This window comes from Podarcis cretensis, assembly GCF_951804945.1.
Source record: "Podarcis cretensis genome assembly, chromosome: 8".
Lineage (NCBI taxonomy): Eukaryota > Metazoa > Chordata > Lepidosauria > Squamata > Lacertidae > Podarcis > Podarcis cretensis.
This window is the reverse complement of record NC_137177.1, coordinates 24,854,509-24,874,992: the sequence shown is the minus strand read 5'-3', so window position 1 is coordinate 24,874,992 and position 20,484 is coordinate 24,854,509. Positions and strand designations below refer to the sequence as shown.

The following is a 20,484-nucleotide window of genomic DNA, read 5'->3' as shown; positions in this document are numbered from 1 at the left end:
TTGGTGGTGGTGCATAGGATCTGGAAACTCCCTCTCTTGGGAAACTCCTTTTGCCTCTTCTCTCCCAGCCTTCGGAAAAGGACAGTTGTTTCCACACGTGCTTTGGATAGTCTCTGATCCCGACAAGCCCCCAATATGAGGTGTAAATAAATTAAAGAAATGCAAGGTGGGAGCAGGGCTGCAGCAGCTCCAGCTAGGGCTTGGAATGTCCTGTGCACAAAACCCTGGAGAATTTCTGCCTCTCAGTTAAGACACGACTGAGTTAGATAGACTAATGATATGACTCAGTAAATATAATGCAGCTTCCTACATCTCTATGTTTTTACCAAAATCCAGCAGGTCGTTCCTTGACTGTTTTCCCCTCATCTGCTTCTCTCTCTCTCTCTCTCTCTCTGCCATGAATTAAAGAACATCTTCCCTTGGGCTTTGGATTCAATGCACTGAGTTGGGAAATGGGCAAAACAAAAAAATCCACCCTCTTCCTCTCATCTCTGTTCCCGCTATTTCCCTCGCCTTCTGGGCTTTTCTGTGCTGGCTTCTGCTACCCTCCCCACCCCCATCAGCCCTCGGAAGAGAGAAAAGCTGATGAAATTGCCAGGATGAGTGGCACAGCATGAACCCGGCTCAACAGAAAATACCGTATTTTTTGCTCTATAAGACTCACTTTTTCCCTCCTAAAAAGTAAGGGGAAATGTGTGTGCGTCTTATGGAGCGAATGCAGGCTGCGCAGCTATCCCAGAAGCCAGAACAGCAAGAGGGATTGCTGCTTTCACTTGTTTTCCTCCTCCAAAAACTAGGTGCGTCTTGTGGTCTGGTGCGTCTTATAGAGCGAAAAATATGGTAAGTATGAAAGCAGACGCTGGTTCAAGAATGATGCAAGGTTTTCCTCCCAGCTGTGATTCTATCTTAGGACTACATTTGGACTCTGAACAGACTTCAAGACATGTCACTTCTTGTGCCACCAGCTTAGAACGGGAACATCTTGGAAGGATGGGGGCCTGGCTGGCAGAATTTGTGCCACAATAGCCAGCAATTCTTCCCTCATCCAGTAGAAGGCAGGGACGGAGCACGTCTTCGTTGGCCTGCATTTGATCACACTGGTTTAATTGCTCTGTTTTCGTTTGGCCGAAACTGGAATTTGTCCAGTGAATGATTTTTTAAAAAACAAAACAAAAACCTGCGTCCATGTGGCTTCATGGAAATTAAATGAATCAAATGAGTAAATGCGATTAAAATTTAAAAGGGTACTGTCAAAAAGCATTCCTAGATTTATATAAATGGGATCATTTTACTTAACTTACAGAGTCCAGGGCTTACACTGGTTGATTGTCTGTTGCATTTTCAGGTTATTCCGACCATGTGTGTCTGAGTAAGCTGCCTTTAAAGGCCCCATCTGCACTAAACACTCAAAGCAGTATCATACTTCTTTAAACAGTCATGGCTTCCCCTGTGCTGGGAAGTGTAGTTTGTTAAGAGTTCTGAGAGGAGACCTCTAGCCTCCTCACAGAGCTACAATTCCCAGGAGTTTGACTGTTTAGGGGTCTCCTAAAATCTCCCCGCACCCTTAACAAACAAACATCCCAGACTTCTTTGGGGGAAGCCATGACTGATATGATACCGTGTAGTGCCGATGGGACCTAAGATGGCTTCCATTTCTGAGATAGTCACATGTGATTTTTTAATCCACAGGACACATTTGGTGTGTTGTATTCAGGTTACAATTACATATACATGTAATTGTGTGTGTGTGTGTGTGTGTGTGTGTGTATATATATATATATATCAATTTATTCCCCATCCAGTGATGGGGGAATAATTTAGAGCAGTGGTTCCCCATCAGCTAAGTACTGTGGACCTCCCTACTTTTGAAAAGGTAGATATCTCTGCAGTCGTTTTCATTATGTGAATGGTGCCACCAAACCCTCCAACATGTCCCAGCGCAAAAACAGGATGCATGTCTTCCAGGCTATGCTCTTGTGTGAGTCATGTGACCTGCATGAGAGCACAGCCCCCACCCCCTGTTGGGAATGTCCTGGACTGTTGAGGGGTGTGTGCCACAGGCCCTCTGATAGGCAAGGCATACCCCACAACATTTATTTATTTATTTAGAAATACATTTTTATTTGATTTTCCAAAATATAAACATACAACAACAACACAATTCCAAATCTAATTCTCAAGATTACTCTGAATTTCCTGATCTCCCCCCCCACCATCCCTTCCATGGGTCCTATTGATTCTATTTTCAACTGCATATCAATACTTCTCCAATTTTTCATCTTCCCAGATTATCTATACATTCTGTTACATTACAAGTGTGTTTAAAATTCTGCTAATGTTTTGACTTGCTTACAATGATTTTGTATATGCATTATAAACATTTCCCATTCTTTTTTTTAAAAAAATTCTTGTCTTATCGATTCCTGAGCTTCACAGTTATTTTTGCCATTTCGGCATAGTCCTTCAACTTGATTTACCATTCTTTTCTGGTCAGGGTTGTTTCTTCCTTCCATCTCAACAACTGTCCTGTTTTAAGTGGGACATCCTTGAATCACAGAAGCCCATCCTGGCTTCAGTTTGCATCAAGGAATGTCCCTTTTTTGGCCTGGCACTCTGGCGTGAGTCCTTGCACCAGAGAGCCAGGCCAAAATATGCTCACTCTGGTGCGAGTCAGCAGGGTTGCTCCAGAGCACCTTCCAATCCCTTTTGACTCATGCCAGAGTGACAGACTGGAAGATGCTTTGGTGCAACCCTTCTGATGTCCCAGTTTTGGGGACAAAAACATTGGAGGGTATGCCGTGGAGGTCCCAGAGTGCAAGGAAGAGTGGAATGGGGGGGGGGACCCTCTGCAGATACTTGAATAGTGTGATGGGAGAAGCTGAATCCCTGTCCCCGGCTCTCCCCCAAGCTGAGCTTCAGAGATGAGATGGCATTTGTTATGCTAATGGCCTCTGAACTGCCTAACAGCCTGCTGAGCACTGCTTAAAGTCAGAAGCAGCTATGTGTTAAATGATTCGAAGAGGCGGAACTCGAAATTAAATGGCTTAAATCCAGGTGGAGATAGGAGTGTCAAGGCAATAAAAGCTGAAGGGAAGAAACTAGTGAGTTTCCAGGCAAGTTGTAAATAGTTATCATGGTCTATTTGGCTACGATTCAAGTGGCAATAATATTGATAAGGTGGGACTCTCTCTCTGTGTGTATATGTGTGTGTGTGAGAGAGAGGGAGAGGGGGGGGGGAGAGAGAGATCTGCATGGAGGCCTCCAAAAATCCAGATGGGCTGGATGTTTGAGCCCTTTGTGCAAAAGATACAAATTAAATTATAGCTGCCATAAAAGACATTGCTATAATTTCATAAACACCTAATCTTTCAATTTTGGGCTGTAAGGGAGAGACTGATATTAATAGGATGCATTTATAAGTGCTTATACTCAAAATCATTTTCAGAACATAAAAAGGAGACCCAATTTGTTCATATGATAGCATCTATCACCAACTTGCTTTGCTTTACATCTGTTTTATTGGTTGTTTTTATACTAGTTTTTTCCCCTTTTATGGTGATTTTGCATGACAATTTCTGGCCCCTTTGTGATTGATAATACAGATTTAGGATAATGGTGTTGTTAATAATGGCTTTGCCACAAAAAGGGGGGGGGGAGCCATCTGTTATGGATTCCAAAATTACCTTCTTCCATTGCCTTCATCTTCCTGTAAGCCACCCCTTCCTGTCAGTCAGGCTTCAACTGCTGTGCAGTTGCAGATTTCTAAGGACTCAATAGACTGAAGTCACATTCGCACTGTACATTTAAACCACTATTATACTACTTCAAACAGTATTGGTTTCCCACACAGAATCCTGGGAACTGTAGTTTAATAACAGTGCTGAGAGTTTTTTTGGAGACCCTTATTCCCCTTGCACAGCTGCAATTTGCAGAGTGGTTTAAAAAGCCCCCTTTACAGGGAACTCTGGGAGTTGTTCTCTGGTTGTAATTTACTTGCAGCAGAAGTGGGACTAGTGCTTCATTTCCAAAAAGAGAGAAGAGCTGTTGAGGCTCTGATCTGTGCTGTCTGCGCTCTCTCTCTCTCTCTCTCTCTCTCTCTCTCTCTCTCTCTCTGTGTGTGTGTGGGGGGGGGGGGGGCGACTCTGTGGTAGCTTAGTGGTTGGAGAAAAATCCTCTGCACATGCTCCAAGGTGCTGTCTTTGTGATTGTTATTTCTGCTTAAGTATTCTGTGCCCTGGCTTCACTAACTGATCTCAGCCTAGATATTTTTTTGCTGTTGTCTTGGTGTTCCTCAGGTAAAAAAAATGGACCAATGTCTTCTAAGTTTTATAAATGAGGGGTAGGGAACCTCTGGCCCTCCAGATGTTGTTTTGACAAATATAGACATTTTTGCAAGCAATTTCCCTCAAATATAATGCATTTTTGTATGTTATTTTCCACAAATGTAATGCATTTCGATGCAGACTTCCCACTTAATATGTGCATTTTTGTTCATGTTGTTTGGCTGCATCCCAAAATTTGGAGGAACACGCATTTCTTAGGATAACGTTTTGGTTTGTGAATCGGTTCGAGAAGTGAGAATTAAGTAGTTTCTCACTGAAACTTAAACAGATTCAAATTTCTCCTCCAACCCTAATCCTGTAAAAAACTAGCCTTGACTCATGAGACAAGGCAATGGTGTTTATCAGATGGGCAACGTACCGGGTGGTGTTTGAAGTGGGGCAAGCAGGCAAAGTGATGGGGAACCCACATGAACCACTTGTTATCACAAACCTAGTCTCTGATGCATGCGCTGCTGAAGGAATGCTCAATAGTCTCCTCTCTTTTTGTTGCAGGGTCCTACCTGATGGTCAACTCCTCTCAACATGCTCAGGGTCAGAAAGCTCACATCCTCTTCCAGACGCTCAGTGAGAACGACACCCACTGCCTTCAGTTCAGCTACTTCATGTACAGCCGGGACGGCCACAGCCCAGGGACCCTGAACGTCTACGTGAAGGTGAATGGAGGTCCACTGGGCAGTGTGGTGTGGAATGTCTCTGGCTCCCATGGGCGGCAGTGGCACCAAGTGGAACTATCTGTCAGCATGTTTTGGCCCAATGAGTACCAGGTGAGTGGAGAAATACTTTTCAGGAGAAAGCTTGGGTTTGGATTTCTCTGCTACGCAGGCACAAGGAGGCTAAGAACAAAACAAATCATGCACTCTGTAATTAATCTTTTAAAAATTGTACTTGATCGCCACCGCCATCATTTATTTATTGAATGTATGAATCTCTTCCAGTGAGACACCCTGAAGTGATTTACAGTGTTTTAACATATGTAAAACAGCTTTCTGCTTTTCTTTGTGGACTGTGTAGAATATCCTTCCCCAAAAGGATCCTCATAGGCCCCCAACATTTTATTCCTTTAGACCAGGAATGGGGAGATAGTGGTCCTTCAGATGTTGCAGAATGCCACCTCCCATCATCCCAAGTCAGCATAGTCATTGGTCAGGGATGATGAGGGTCACAAGTTTCCTGTCCTTCCTTCAGGCGATTGGCCACAGACCTTTCAGAAAGCCTTCGGTTGGCTTTTGCTCTGCTTTTAGATTTTTAACCTGATATTTTGCTGCTGGATATGGTAATCTGCTGCAGGTTTTTGCTGCTATGATAAGGAATTTTTTATTCCAATTGTTCTGTTCCAATTGTTATTCCAGGGTTGTTGTTGTTTTTTACTTTTTTCTTTTTACTGGTGTGTATTAATTCTATGGTGACCTTTAATTGATTTTAACCTGTGGACTTTAGATATGGACTAAGTAGGTTATAGATAGACAAATCAATCAATCAATCAATCAATCAATTAAATAATGGATGATAGCTCAAGTTCCTTGGAGGAAGCATGGGATAAAATGGTATTATTACAGTGTTACTTCTGGTTATGAACTTAATTCGTTCCAGAGGTCCGTTCTTAACTTGAAATCGTTCTTAACCTGAGGTACCACTTTAGCTAATGGGGCCTCCCGCTGCCACCGTGCCACTGCCATGTGATTTCTGTTCTCATCCTGAAGTAAAGTTCTTAATCCAAGGTACTACTTCCGGGTTAGTAGAGTCTGTAACCTGAAGTGTTTGTAACCCGAGGTAACACCGTATTATTATTATTATTATTATTAGTAGTAGTAGTAGTAGTAGTAAAATAGATTGCTTGATACAAACCCAGAGATGATGCTTGTGGAGTTTTGAAATGTTCTGTTTTAACTTAAAAAATAAAATTACAATCAACCCTATTTCCACCTCCATGGAAGTAAGCCATGCTGAATTCAGTGGAAGCAGACATATATTGGATTTTGCTGTCCCAGGGATATAGCATTTCCATGAAGAGTGCAGAATGTATGGTCCACCAGTTGTTTCCAGATTGCATCTCCCATCATTACTGATGATTGGTCATGCTGAACTGGAGCCGATGGAAATTGGAGTACAACAGTCCCCAGAGGGCCCTAGGTTTCCCAGTCCTACTCTATTAGAATTCTCTGGGACGGACTGTGGCTCAGTGGTAGAATATCTACTTTGCAGGTTCAATTCCTGGCATTTTCAGGTAGGTCTGGAAGAGAACCTTGTCTTAGACAATGGAGAACCATTGCCAGTCAGTGTAGACAGTACTGATGGACTTATGGTCTGGCTCAGAATAAAGCAGCTTCCAGTATTCCTGACAAGGTTTATCTATATGTACCTGATTCCTTCTCAGGTCCTGTTTGAGGCAGTGGTCTCCAGTGAACACAGAGGATACCTAGGATTGGATGACATCCTGCTCTTGAACTATCCCTGCTGTAAGTATTGCTATAGCCTAGGCCTGGAGATAGGATTCATCTGCTTAATTTATACATCCAAACTCTCTGGGTAGTTTGTGAGCTACTCCTTTCTTTCCTTTCTTTCTCACATTGAGTCCTTTTGTATTCTTATGTGTTGCTCCTCCTTTTCCCTCTCCTCTTGCCTGAATTTCTATTTCAAAACCAAATAGAATTCCACGTGATAGTAATTCTTGCTGTTTCTTCTGTAATGCCTTCATAAGTACTTGAAGCGCTTTATATTATATTATCTCAGGGCTAAACAGTTGGAACGAAATTATAACACTCATGGTTTTCTCCGGCTAAGTGCTTCTCAGAATAGACCCACTGACATTCAGTTAGTCATGTCCATCCATTTCAGCGGTCTATGCTGAGTAGGACTAAAGCTGGATACAACCTTGGATAATTCCATCATGCTTTTTTGTAAGTGCTTTATATTTTCTGTCTTAGGGATAAACATGTGAACTTTGGCTCAAAATTGGGGCTAGGTCTGGGTGATATATCAATATATTGCCCAAAACTGGTTTGAAGTCCATATAGTGATATCAGTTTCATAATTTTTGACCTGGCAATATACCACAAATCATGATGTGTGTTAGGGCTGGTTGATATACCATCCAAAACTGCTTTGAAGTCCATATTGTGATGTTGGTTTCATAATTTCTGACCTGGCAATATAGTGTGTGTGTGTGTGTTATGCAGAAATCGCAGCATGGGGGAAACTGTGAAACCAGCCAATGCCTCTAACAGAGCCCCATCCTTATTTCCGACATAATATATCATTTGGTGAGGCAATTTTATCTCAGCTCTACCAGTGCTCTCCACATTCCTCACCACAGCCCTGTAAATTTGGCCAGGATAGCTATGCCTATATTACAGAGGAAGACTGAGAAGGCCCACCTCAAGACATTTTGCTGCCTGAGCTGAAGGGCAAGATAGGATCCTCTCCAAATTCCATGCACTGTAGCTGACTGGACTGCAGCTGGATCTAAGGAACATAGGAAGGCGGCTTATACTGAGTCACGTTATTGTTCCATTTAGTCTCCCCCCAGTGCTGCTTTGTAATTCTGTGGGTTCAACTTGGGACCTTCTGCATAGCATGCAGCTATATAATGTGTATATGAGAGGAGGGGAGGGGAGGAAGGGAGAAGGACATTCAGTTCCAGGGATTTCTATGGGTTTATTTCTCATTGCATATTTTGGCAGCTAAAGCACCTCATTTTTCCCGCCTGGGTGATGTGGAGGTGAATGCCGGTCAGAACGCCACCTTCCAGTGTGTTGCTTCCGGCAAGGCTTCTGAAGCAGAGAGGTTCCTTATGCAGGTAAGTGGGGTTGGAGGTTACCAAGATTACTGCCCAAGAACAACCTGGGATTTCTCTGTCCTGTTAGTTCCTGGTGCCGTATGGTTGATAAAACCACAGAGCCTAGGACTTGCTGATCAGAAGGTTGGCGGTTCGAATCCCCGCGGCGGGGTGAGCCCCCGGTGCTCGGTTCCAGCTCCTGCCAACCTAGCAGTTCGAAAGCACGTCAAAGTGCAAGTAGATAAATAGGTACCGCTCCGGCGGGAAGGTAAACGGCATTTCCGTGTGCTGCTCTGGTTCGCCAGAAGCGGCTTAGTCATGCTGGCCACATGACCTGGAAGCTGTATACCGGCTCCCTTGGCCAATAAAGCGAGATGAGCGCCGCAACCCCAGAGTCGGTCACGACTGGACCTAATGGTCAGGGGTCCCTTTACCTATAGCATGTGCCCATTAATCCTGGGAGAGAATCAGAGTTAGGTAAGAATTTGGCTTGCCATCCAGTTGTTCTTCAATGGCAAACTTCTTCCTATCATCTGTGAGCTGACCATCTTTCAGCTTGGACAGAAGGATGGCTGTTAGGTAAACAATTTCTCGAAGCCCAAACAACCAGTTTTAGGCATGCAGGAAATGTTATCTGCTTGAGAGGAAGAGAGATGCTTCTTTTTACCTCACCCAGACACGCTTTGCCTCCATGTTTAGCTTGTACCATTCCACAAAGAAATAAGCATTCTAGTGCAATGAACAATATGTCATAAAGTGAGGGTCTGTGAAAGACTAGGATTGTGATAGGACTGAAGTGAAAGGAGTGTGTGAAATCTGCTCCACTTCTGGGTGGGGAGGAGTTGATGGCATACATCTTTCTGACTGGGGAAACAATGTTTGGTTGGCTGATATTACAGAGGGCGTAAAAGATTGGTTGCATGTATGTGAGGGTATTGGCGGCGAGCCTTTGGCTCAAGTGGCAGTTAGGCATTGGTAGAACTTGGTTTGGGGGAGGGGAGGTGTGGCCATCACCTGTCTCTAATCTTAAGGGTATTCCATTAAAGGAATCCAGGGTGTGGATCTTGTCCAAAGCCCGAGGAGGGGCTAGGGCCATGCCACAACCCCATTGGAAACACTGGGGGAGCTTGAGTTGGTTTGCATCGACGGTGCTCCCCCTATTGGTGGTTGAGCCTTACAGGACTCCCTGCATGGCAGGCAGGAGTCAGATATAGTCGGGTCAATTCCAGTGCCTAAGCCAATACAGCTCACATTCTGTAACCAATAAGGTTGTGGCCTAAATTTGCCCAATAACCATTAACCTAATATACTGTGTCCTTGTGGCTTATTCATCAAGGGGGGTGGGTAGCCTCGGGATCTTGACATGCAAATATATCCCTCTGTTTGGGTGATAGTTTGGTGGAGTTTGAGAATGAAGAGCCTATTTAGAGTGAGAGGAGAAAGTATTGCCCCCATTCTGGTTTGGCTTTGTGACAAATTTGATTGGCAATGTTGAGATCTGTATATTCCCTGCATGATCCCCAACTGGTTAACATGCATCCACCAAGAATAACTCTCTTTTAAAGGGTGGGGAAATGAGAGAAATTGCACAAACAGGGGGAAAATGAAAAACCTTGAGGGGGAGATTGGAGAAGACTTTGATACCACCCTCTAAAACTCCCCTTTTCATGCTGAAAGTGATCACCCATGAAAATGTTGTTGCATCCTAAATTAAGATGTACTTCTCATGTGTGACCTTGTAGGCAAGTAGAGAAGCCACAGCATTGGGCACATAACAGGAAGGCATGGGAGGCACATGGAGTAAAAGGAACTGTGTGCGAGAGCCAATGAGATCTTAGCTCCGCAAGGAACGTAAGAGAATCCAATGACTTCTTCCTGATGAAGCCATTTATTCTTGTTTTTTGGATGGCAGAGGCAGAATGGAGCAATTGTCCCGGCAGCTTCCGTGAAACACATCAGCCACCGGAGATTCCTGGCTTCCTTTCAACTGGATAAAGTTTCCAACGGAGACCAGGACTTTTACCGTTGTGTTACCCAGTCTGGCAGGGGCTCTGGCGTCTCCAACTTTGCAGAACTGATTGTGAAAGGTATGCAGCAGTGAGTGTCAGGAGGGTTGACTTTGGCTTAGGGCTATACCAGTAGAAGACAGACCTGGAAAGCAAAGAACTAGGGGAGGATTTGACTCCAATTCAGCAGCGGATGCTGGTTTTGCCAAGCCCTGCAACTCATGTCTTGTGTCACTGAACCAAAGCTCTGAGAAAAGCGCTTTGAAGCTGGGAACAGACAGGCGTGACACTGCAGAGTCTTGGCTGCTATGCACATGTAGCAAAGAAACCCTCCCAAACTCTCGGTGATGGGTGGATTTTGCAAGCCAGTGAACACAAACTATTAGAGGAGGGGGAGGGAAAGCAAATAATCTGCCTTTGCCGCATGTCCTTTGTTCATTTATTTTGACAGGTGCAGCTGAGTGTCAATTATTTTAGATGGAACACTGCGGCACCTTAAGTGTACCCATTTGCTTTGACATTGCTGAACTTTTTTTGGAGGGTTTGGGGGGGCACGTGTAGAGGGCAACAGAAGAGGTATACAATGAGCTCCATGCCACCTTGATTCTGCTTAGACTGAGCCATTATGGGGAGCATAGAATCTTCGATTGGAAGAGACCTTGAAAGCCATCTTGTCCAACCACTGGTACAGTATGATACAGACTCATAGAAGGCCAGGGATCAATGGCTCAAGTGTAGAACCACACAAACCTTGAGGTTTCACCTCCATTGCTGCTTTTGAGAAGATAAGGAACACTGGGAACCTCTTTCCAACCACCAGAGGCGATTCCTGCTGTTTCTTACCACGTGCAAAGTTGTGGTCCCTTGTCTTTATTGTTATTTATTAATTAAATTTTTATACTGCCCTTTACCTGAGGATCACGAGGCAGTTTAGAATATCAAAACACAAACACACATTCCATAGTAGCAAACAGAAAGAATACCCCATCTCCCTGGTTCAAAAGGCCGTAGATTGTTTAATTATCCAAAGACCTGGGAGAAGAGGAATGCTTTTGTCTGGTGCCTAAATATATGTAACAAAAGCTCCCTGGGGACAGCATTCCACAAGTGAGGACCCACCGCAGAAAAGGCCCTGTTCTCCCTTTGCCACCCTCCAAGCCCTTCATGGAGGAGGCACACAAAGAAGTGTCTCTTGATGATTGTAGTGTCCGGGTCAGTTCATATGGGGACAGGCAGTCCTAGTAAGCCACTTTCTTATTGATAACCATCTGAAGCTGGTGTGATGGTCTCTTCTAGTAACAACTTCTCTCTCCTTTTGGACAGAGCCCCCTACGCCCATTGCACCCCCGCAGCTGCTGAGAGCAGGTTCGACGTACCTGATCATCCAGCTCAACACCAATTCCATCATCGGAGATGGCCCCATTGTAAGGAAGGAAATTGAGTACCGAATGACCTCTGGGCCGTGGTCGGAGGTTCATGCTGTGAACATGCAGACCTACAAGTTGTGGCATTTGGATCCAGACACGGAATATGAGATCAGTGTCTTGCTTACCCGGCCAGGGGATGGAGGGACTGGCAAACCTGGGCCTCCCCTCATCAGCAGGACAAAGTGTGCAGGTAGGAGCTTTCATTATTTTCATTGAGCTTCCTTGTACCATGAAACCCATTTGCCATACCACCCCAAATGCATCTTCTACAACAGAGCAGTGATGAGTTCCCTACAGGGTAGTATGCATTCTTGCCCATGGGATCAGAACATAGGAAGCTACTACATACAGAGTTGGGCTATTGTTCTGTTTCACTTGCTGTTTCACTGGCAGCGTAATCAACAGAGACCAGGAGCCTTCCCCAGATCTACCTGGAAATGCTGTGGCTTGAAATTTGGACCTTCCTCATGCAAATCAGATGCTCTGTCACTGAACTATGGCCCTTCCCTCAAAACACAGACACATTAGAAGCTGCCTTATACTGAGTCAGACAACTGGTTCATCTTATCTACCTGGTTAGTGCCAATCTGACTGGCAGCATCTCTCCAGGGTTTCAGATAGAGGATGTTCTCCATCCTACCTGAAGATGCTGTGGGTTGAACCTGAGACTTCCTGAATACAAGGTAGATGCTCTACTGCTGAGCTACAGTCCTTCACCTGCCCACAATATTGTAATTCCAAACCTCATGCCTGCTAGTTGATTTCTTTTTTCTGTGCGGCTCTGCTTCCTGCGCTCTTAGCTGCTAAAATCAGCAACTTGCAAAGCTGCCAGCCAGATGCAGCCTGAAGAAAAGGAGGGGCAGGATTGCAGCTTTGTTTTAGGTGTTTGTGGCTGAGACCATAGCAAAAGCAAAAGGCTCGAGGCAAAAGCAGTTTGTACATTGATCTAGCAATGCTATGCATAAGCGTCAAGCGTTATCCATCCAAAAGCCCATATCCATGGAAAATTTCCAAAATGGCTTTGGTGATGTGGACTTAACAAGTGATCACTGGAAAGCCCAAGGCATGTCGCCAACACCTGCATAGTTTAATTTAATGAAGATGGTCAATGGACCTTCAGACTGAGGGAGTGGGGACAGTAATTCAGTGGTAGTGCACCTGAGTTTGATCCCCCACATCTCCAGTTAAAAGGGTCAGGTAATAGGTAAAGATACTTGCTCTGCTCTGCTCTTGGCAGGCTGCTGCCAGTCAGAGTAGACAGTAATATGCTAGATGAACAAAAAGTTTCACCTGTTATGAGGCAACTGCCTTTGTAACTAAATTGGAATTCTGAGATCTTTAAACTCAGCATAGCTACCTGCATTTGGATTGCTCCAAATAATGGCCAAAGAAATGCTTCTTGCCAAGGTCTACCAGAGTATGGCATCAAGAGAGATGGGGCAGGCAGAGAGAAGACTGGAAGAGTAAAAGGGTCAGGATGAGAAAGGGTGTCTGTACAGTCCATCATATCTTATGGCTCATTCACAGATAAAATCATAGAATTGTAGAGCTGGAAGGGATCCTGATGGGCGTCTAGCCCAATCCCCTGCAATGCAGGAATCTCAATACATGGTCCCCCATCCAATTTGAAACCTTACCGGACACTGCTTAGCTTTGCAAATGTGCTAGCAGGTTTTTTTTAATTGCTGCAGTCCCCTATGTTGCACTGAATAGGAATGGCTGTGGCTAGTTGCTATTCAGTCTGCTGGCCTGGTCAAGAGAAGGCTCAGACAGCAGCTTGTGTGTTCTTCCTCCTTCGCACTTTGAGAATCAATAGCTGAGTCACTTTGCATTTTACAAGAGTTGTGGTTCACAAAAGTGGCTTAGTCTGGAAGCTGACAGTAGGGATGTTCTTTGTTTGAGGCTCAAGGAAGCTATTTAAGTACCTGTCCGTCTGTCTACCTGGGAAGGTATTATGAAGTTCCTTAAGTCCTTGGGCTGTCTCCAAGCTGGATGTGTTTACTGTCACTGATGCCTGCAATTAGGCAAGTGTTAATGACTAACCTGAGACAGCACAGGGAAAGAGAGAGAATCTTTCCGACAGAAGCCGGCTCTTGTGATCCAGATTTACAGTTGTGTTCACCAACAGGGGCCACGTTAAACTGATAAATGATCATTGCTTCAGAAACCGAGTAAAGGAACAGTCACAGCTTGTTGGCAGCAGGTTGGATTAATAAAAGGCTGGGGATGAAGTGGTTTATCAGCCACTGGTGCCCATGGTCTATAATTTATGGCCAAGAGTATTCATGTTTAAATCTGAATGGGTTTTGGGAAGATGGGTAAGGCTGCCCTGGTGCCCCAGGCAGAAAGGGCAAGGGAGGGAGCTTCAGAAATAATATGCTTTCCTCCAAAGAACTAGTACCTCCTAAAGGGTTGCTCCATTTAGTGGGGAGACCCTCATTATCCCTCTCTTGCTCTAAGGACATAGCTCCCCCAGTTTCTTCCGAGTAGAAGGATGACCCTCTGATAATATTCCCATCTCTTTCACAGCATAGAAGTCAGTGCCTACAAAACTGTACACATGTCTTTTATACTGGAACTTCCACCCCCTCAAGTAGATGGAGCCAAGTGCAGTTTAGGCTTTGCCAGGCTGCATTAGGCTTCAGACGCTTCCAGCTTTTGGCTGAGACATCATCTCCTAAAACTCATCCAGTAAGGCATGCCGAGAGCTATCCAGGGTCCTGATATGTTTAGAGATACCTGCCTGAACTTGTTGATCTTTGCCTGACCTAATTTCCCCCCCGCCTTTTGCTCTGACCTGCTTATCTGCACTGATTTGACCTGTTTATTACTACAACCGCCCTGTGAGTCCCAGGGCCACAGCATAATAGGACAGTACTTCGTTCTATATGCTGAGAGTACAAGGACGTGAAGAATCTTCTAATAGGCTTGAATCAAAAGAGCAGCATTGGTTGCTTAAACACAGGCATTACATCAATGGAAAGACAAAACTCAACCAGACATTAGATTACCCGGATCTTAGATTTAGTGGACCTGGAAGACAAGGAGAGAGTAGCATATAAAAATCTAGGAATGGAAGAGAGGTGTAAAGAAATATGGGCACATTTTGTGCAAATATATGCAGCATTAAAAGAAAGCATTATTACAGACCATCTGGTATGTTTTCTTTGTCCTTCCCTCTCCCTCTCCTATTCTTTCTTCATCTTTATTTTCCCCTCCCTTTCTCTACCCTCTTCCCTTATTATTCCTTATTTAATTATCTGTCTTTGGGGAAATAAGGTGGCATGTAGGGATGTTTAAAAGGCTCTTTTGTAAACTACTACTAATACTCCAGGACTGTAGGAGCATGTGGGGCTGCCCTGAGGAAGCTACCTTATACCAAAACAGACCATTGATCCATCCAGCTCTGTGTTGTCTACGGCGCTTGGCTATAGCTCTCCAGAGTTTCAGACAACCTGGAGAGGCCAGGGGTTGAACCTGGGACCTTCTATATGCAAAGCAGATGCCCTACCACTGCACTACTACTTTCCCTTCATCATTTGTTTGTCCGTTGGTCCTGACCTTTGTTTGAGCTTGTTCCTCAACAAGCCTGACTCTTTTGCTTTGGACTTGCTCTTTGCCCCTGACTACTTCGTTGTCCCATGGCTTCTGGTTTCTGGCTCACCTCAGACTGTTGCCCACTGCCCGCTCTGACACCAATGAAGGTCATACAAACACAGAAAGCTGCTTTATGCTGGATCATACTTCTCCATTTAACCCAGAATTGTCTATTCTTGCTGGTAGCAATTCCCAGGGGCTTTATCCATCATCTGCTATCTAATTATCCCAACAGGAGATACCCAGGATTAGATCTGGGCTGTTTTGCATTCAAAGCAGGTTCTCTGCTACTGAGTTATGGCCCTTCCTGAAATTGCTGCTGGATGGTATCAATTGCTCCTCCTCCTCCTCCTCTGTGCCACTGCTACTTGTTCCCTTACCTGCTCTCTCCATTATTCAGGAACTGCTGAATTTTTGTGCAGCGCCTCCATCTGGGTAACCCTCCAAACTGCAGGTTGCAGCTTTTCAGTGTTCACAGCCCCTGGTCTGACTCCATCCACTAGGCTGGCCATTGTATCCTTCTGGACAGGAAGGGGTGTAGATGGGTTTCCTTACTTCTTTACTTGCACAACAGTGTCTTCTTAAACTCTGGTGTTTTCGTGTGTGTGTGTGTGTGTGTGTGTGTGTGTGTGTGTGTGTGTGTGTGTGATATTCCATGAGCCTGACTTCTGATTTCCTTCTCTGCCTCCTGGTTTTCTCTATGGTTCTGACTTATTCCTCAATCCTGACTACTGGTTTTTCCTCGGAGCTCATGGCACTTCACCCAGGTGCCTCTGGTCCACCTCTGACATCATCTTCTCCCTCTGAACCCAGTCCAGCGATGTCTGCTTCTTGCCATACAGCAGGTGTGGGAAACCTTTGGTCCTTGGCATTTTGCTGAACTACAACTGCCCTCAGCCCTAGCAAGCATGGCCAAGGTGGTGGAACACCTGCCATGCTGAAAACCTGCAGAACTGTTTCCCTCTTCCCCGAGTTCTCATCGGAGCAGAAAAGAAGACAAATGAAGTCTGTGCTTGGAAGGCAGCAAAAGCACAAGGTGTCTGACCTCCTTTACCTCTCTTAAAATGCTACACCAATCTTCAGCCTTGGGTGAGAAACTTGTCAGTGACAACGATGGGAAATGGAACTAATTTCCACCATTGAAAAAAAGAAAGGAAAGGAAACCTTCGAGCCCTTCTAACCTAGACACTGAATTTGCAACTCGTGGATGTCTGAGTCTCTGCAGCTACAGAAAGTGTGTGCTCTGGTGGTTAATAATAGTGTCTCTTGAGTTGATTATGATAGGCACGCTCTCTTGTCTCCCTGGGCTGTGCATTATGATTCCTTTTAAGAGAAAAGTGCCCTCAGTAGGGGAAGCCGTGTCAGCGGGAACTTGGGGGAACTGTTTGCTGCACGCGATGGGGAAAAATGGGCAGAGGGGGCTCTGGAACATTAACCGCCGCAAACAGTGCCAGTTGAAGTGCATGGCTCTGCCTCTGATTGACTTTTCCCTTTTCTTTTTCGGCAACGACCTCCTGCAGCATTTGCTCTGCTGTATTGTTCCCTAAGCCTTTCAAGCAGGCTGCTGGCTCTGTTGATGCAAATCCCGTCTCTCTCTTTCTCTCTCTCTAGAGATGACTCGAGGCACCACTAACTGGATTGCCATAGTGGAGGCATGACCCGAATTGTTCCAGGTGTCTCAGCTGGGAATTCCCAAGTTGAGCTTGTTAGTGATTCAGGCTTCATTAGCAGTGCTTTCTGCTCTTGATCTCTGTCCCTTTGTTCCAAATTCAGATCCAGGCCACTGCCTCCCCTCAATGTTCCCTAGTTAGCAAACATGACCCAGACCTAGCAAAATTTTTCTAGCGAAGCTTGTGCCCTGATAGCTGGGGCTGTAGCTCAAGCGTAGAACATCTGTGTTGCATGCACAAAGACCCACATTCAATCTCTTGCATCTCCATGGAGGACAGGGATTGCCTGAAACCCTGTAGATCTGCTGCCAGCCAGTGTAGACAGGACTAAACTAGATGAACCAGTGGTCTGACTTAGTATTAGGCAGGTTCCTAAGGTTCTTCCACTTGGTCTCCCTACTCAATGTTTTGGACTACAACTCCCATCAGCCACTTCAGCATGGCCAATGGTCAGGGATGGTGGGAATTTGGAATCTGCAACATCTGGAAGGCACCAGCTTCAGGAAGTCTTCATTGAAAGAACAAATGTTCTGTCTGCCTGCTTAGTTTAGACCCTTGAGTCATATTTGGAGCAGTCAATAATAATAATAATTTTATTATTTATACCCCGCCCATCTGGCTGGGTTTCCCCAGCTACTCTGGGCGGCTTCCAGCACATAAAAACATAATAAAACATCAAACATTACAAACCGCATGATAGAGAGCTGCCTTCAGATGTCTTCTAAAAGTTGTTTAGTGCTTTATCTCCTTGACATCTGATGGGAGGGCACCCCACAGGGAGGGCGCCACTGCTAAGAAGGCCAATTGATGAGAATGACGGCCAATTGTCATGGCTCAGGATTCCCTGCTCTCTTCTATAGGAGGAGAGGGGCTGGGTAGAGATGGCTTTATTTCCAGAGTAGTTTAACAACAGGGGCACCAAGTAGAGGGGGCGGGGGGCAGCCCCCCCAAAAAAAATCAGATGAAAGGTGTGAAGTAACTGCATAGGAACTTAGCTCTTTACTGAGTCAGAGTATTGGTCCATCTTGCGCAGTATTGCCTACACTGACTGGCAGCAGCTCTCCAGGCTTTAAGACAGGTTAGCACTTTCAGCCCTATCTGGAGATGCCAAGGGATTGCAGCAGGGACCTTCTGCATGGAAAGTAACTGTTCTGCAACTGAGATAACCCATTCCCCCCCCGAAGGGGAAGATAAAATGCTGCCTTATTCTGAATCAGGCCACACATCCATCTAGCACAGTACTGTCTGCACGGATCGACAGATTTTCAGACAAGGGACATTCTCAGTCCTACCTGAAGCTTCCAGGGGATTGAATCTGCTTGCAAAGAAGATGCCCTACCTCTGAGCTATGCCCCTTCCACTTTAAGGATCTAGGCACACACCTGTCTTTCCGTTTTCTGTATTCTTGTCTGGGCCTTTGTCTGTGCTCATGGAAGTCCCCTCCCACCATTGCCTGTCTCTCTGCACCTCCTTTCTTCATCTCCCCTTTGCTCTCCCTGTCTGTCTTTTTCATTTTATTTCTGGTCAGTCCCCTGTCACATGTTCAGTGATCCCAACATAGTTCACAGAGTGCCGGCACCTTGCTGTCTCTCTCTCTCTCTCTCTCTCTCTCTCTCTCTCTCTCTCTCCCACTCCCACCTTCAGTGGAAGTGCAGATTTGCATTTGATCAGCAAAGGAAGAGATGATTGCTGTGGGATTATGTTCTGCACTCCCCTCATGACAACTGCTGGGCTGCTGCTGCTCCTCCTGCTGCTGCAGGGACAGAACGAGAGGCACCCAGGAATTGAATCATTCTACCGAGGGTGCCTGGCATTGTCCCCTCACCTTGCAGGGACATCTTGTTCTCTTTGGGTACCCCAAAGGGAGGCTGAGGATGCAAAGGCATGTGAGAGGATGCTGGGAGCAGAGTTGGCTTGCCCTGTTCCTGTCACTTTGCTCTTCTTCTCTTGGGGCACTGTGTGTGCGAGAGAGGAGGAGGCTGGGAAAATCTCTCTGAGGTTCCTGACTGAACTGCCATGACCTTGTGGTCAGTGCAGGGCATCACTTGACATGACATGTTGCCTTGCAGCTCCGGTGCTGCATAAAGGGAGCAAGCTCTACACTGACAGCATCCAACATCCCAAGGTCGCCCTAATTGGCTCTTTGGAGGTCAAGGATGCTGCCTTTTTATCTATTTATTTTCTTGAGCTGAGAGTGGGGTGGTCCGAGGCTGTTAAGAATGCTGTCTCATCCATCTGCAAAGTCACAGGGTGTGTTGTGTCCCACCCACGCCCTTTCAGGACCACTCTGCAGTCAGAAGTGTCTGAGATCCTGGAGAGGGGAGAACCCACCACTGGACCCAGTACATTCCAGGTTCATGACAAGGCAGTAGACTCTGACAGAACACCCACTCCCAGATCAACACCCTGGTACAGTAGTTCCCAAATGTTTTCAGGGCACCACTCATTTGTTCCATAATTTCATCTCCAATGCCCCCTACCCTATAAAAAGCATTCAGAATAGCAGTTTGCAAGCCCTACTAAGGAAGATTAGAACACAATAAAATTCAAAACAATAAGAATTAATTCCATGTTTATTCAAAATCCAATTAAAATTATTTAGTTTAATTAATTCATCAAAACCAATGACCTTGATCCAGTGACACCAGCTTTTCAAAGTCTGATAGCTATTTACACCTTGGCTCTTAGTGCTCTCTTGGGTAATACACCCCCTAAGGCGGTGCTAGAAGATCAAACCTATCCTTTCTTAAGGAAATCAGCCCTGAGTGCTCACTGGAAGGACAGATCCTGAAGCTGAGGCTCCAATACTTTGGCCACCTCATGGGAAGAGAAGACTCCCTGGAAAAGACCCTGATGTTGGGAAAGATGGAGGGCACAAGGAGGAGGGGACGTCAGAGGACAAGGTGGTTGGACAGTGTTCTCAAAGCTACCAGCATGAGTTTGACCAAACTGCGGGAGGCAGTGGAAGACAGGAGTGCCTGGCGTGCTCTGGACCATGGGGTCACGAAGAGTCAGAGACGACTAAACGACTAAACAACAACAACAAGGCAATGGTACAGCACACTGCCCTGGAAGATGTCCCACCTGTGATGTTACTGTCATCACACCACCTGGAGCATTTGCAGACATAGGGGACCAGATATCCTCTTGAGTTCTTATGCCTACCAGTTGCTAAGCTTCACACATGCGTGTGGGATGTGGTGGGTTATAGTTCAAGAGAAGAGCACATGCTGTGCATGTAGAAGTTCCCTTCTTCAGTTCTTGGCATCTCCAGCTAAAAAGTGGACCAGGTTAGCAAGTGACTGGAAAGTCAGACGTCTTTGAGAGCTGCTGAGAGTCATGAGTAGGCTGTGGTGGGAATGTAAGAAAGTAAAAAGCTTTTGGGAAATGATTTATAATGAACTGAAGAAAATGTTGAAATACACATTTGTTAAGAAACCAGAAGCATTTTTATTAGGCATTACAGGTAACGAGATAAATAAGAAAGAAAAGAAGTTATTTTTGTATGCAGTGACAGCAGCAAGAATATTGATGGCCCAGAAATGGAAACAAGAGGAGCTACCTACGTTAGAAGAATGGAGAACAAAAATGATAGATTACGCAGAATTGGACAGAATGACAGGAAGGATCCGAAACCGACAAGATCAAAGATTCACAGAAGATTGG

General features: G+C 45.4%; 1 protein-coding gene across 9 annotated transcripts in view; it reads left to right on the top strand.

Annotated features, from left to right (window-relative positions):
• The window catches only part of PTPRU (protein tyrosine phosphatase receptor type U), a 379,961-nt gene that overhangs the window by 189,188 nt on the left and 170,289 nt on the right, over positions 1-20,484 (top strand). For all 9 annotated transcript variants that reach the window (XM_079985896.1, XM_079985895.1, XM_079985889.1 and 6 more), the window contains exons 3-7: positions 4,836-5,107; positions 6,718-6,799; positions 8,024-8,139; positions 10,031-10,205; positions 11,448-11,741. In XM_079985896.1, coding sequence (XP_079842022.1) covers positions 4,836-5,107; positions 6,718-6,799; positions 8,024-8,139; positions 10,031-10,205; positions 11,448-11,741 — 939 coding nt within the window. The remainder of the gene's footprint in view (positions 1-4,835; positions 5,108-6,717; positions 6,800-8,023; positions 8,140-10,030; positions 10,206-11,447; positions 11,742-20,484) is intronic.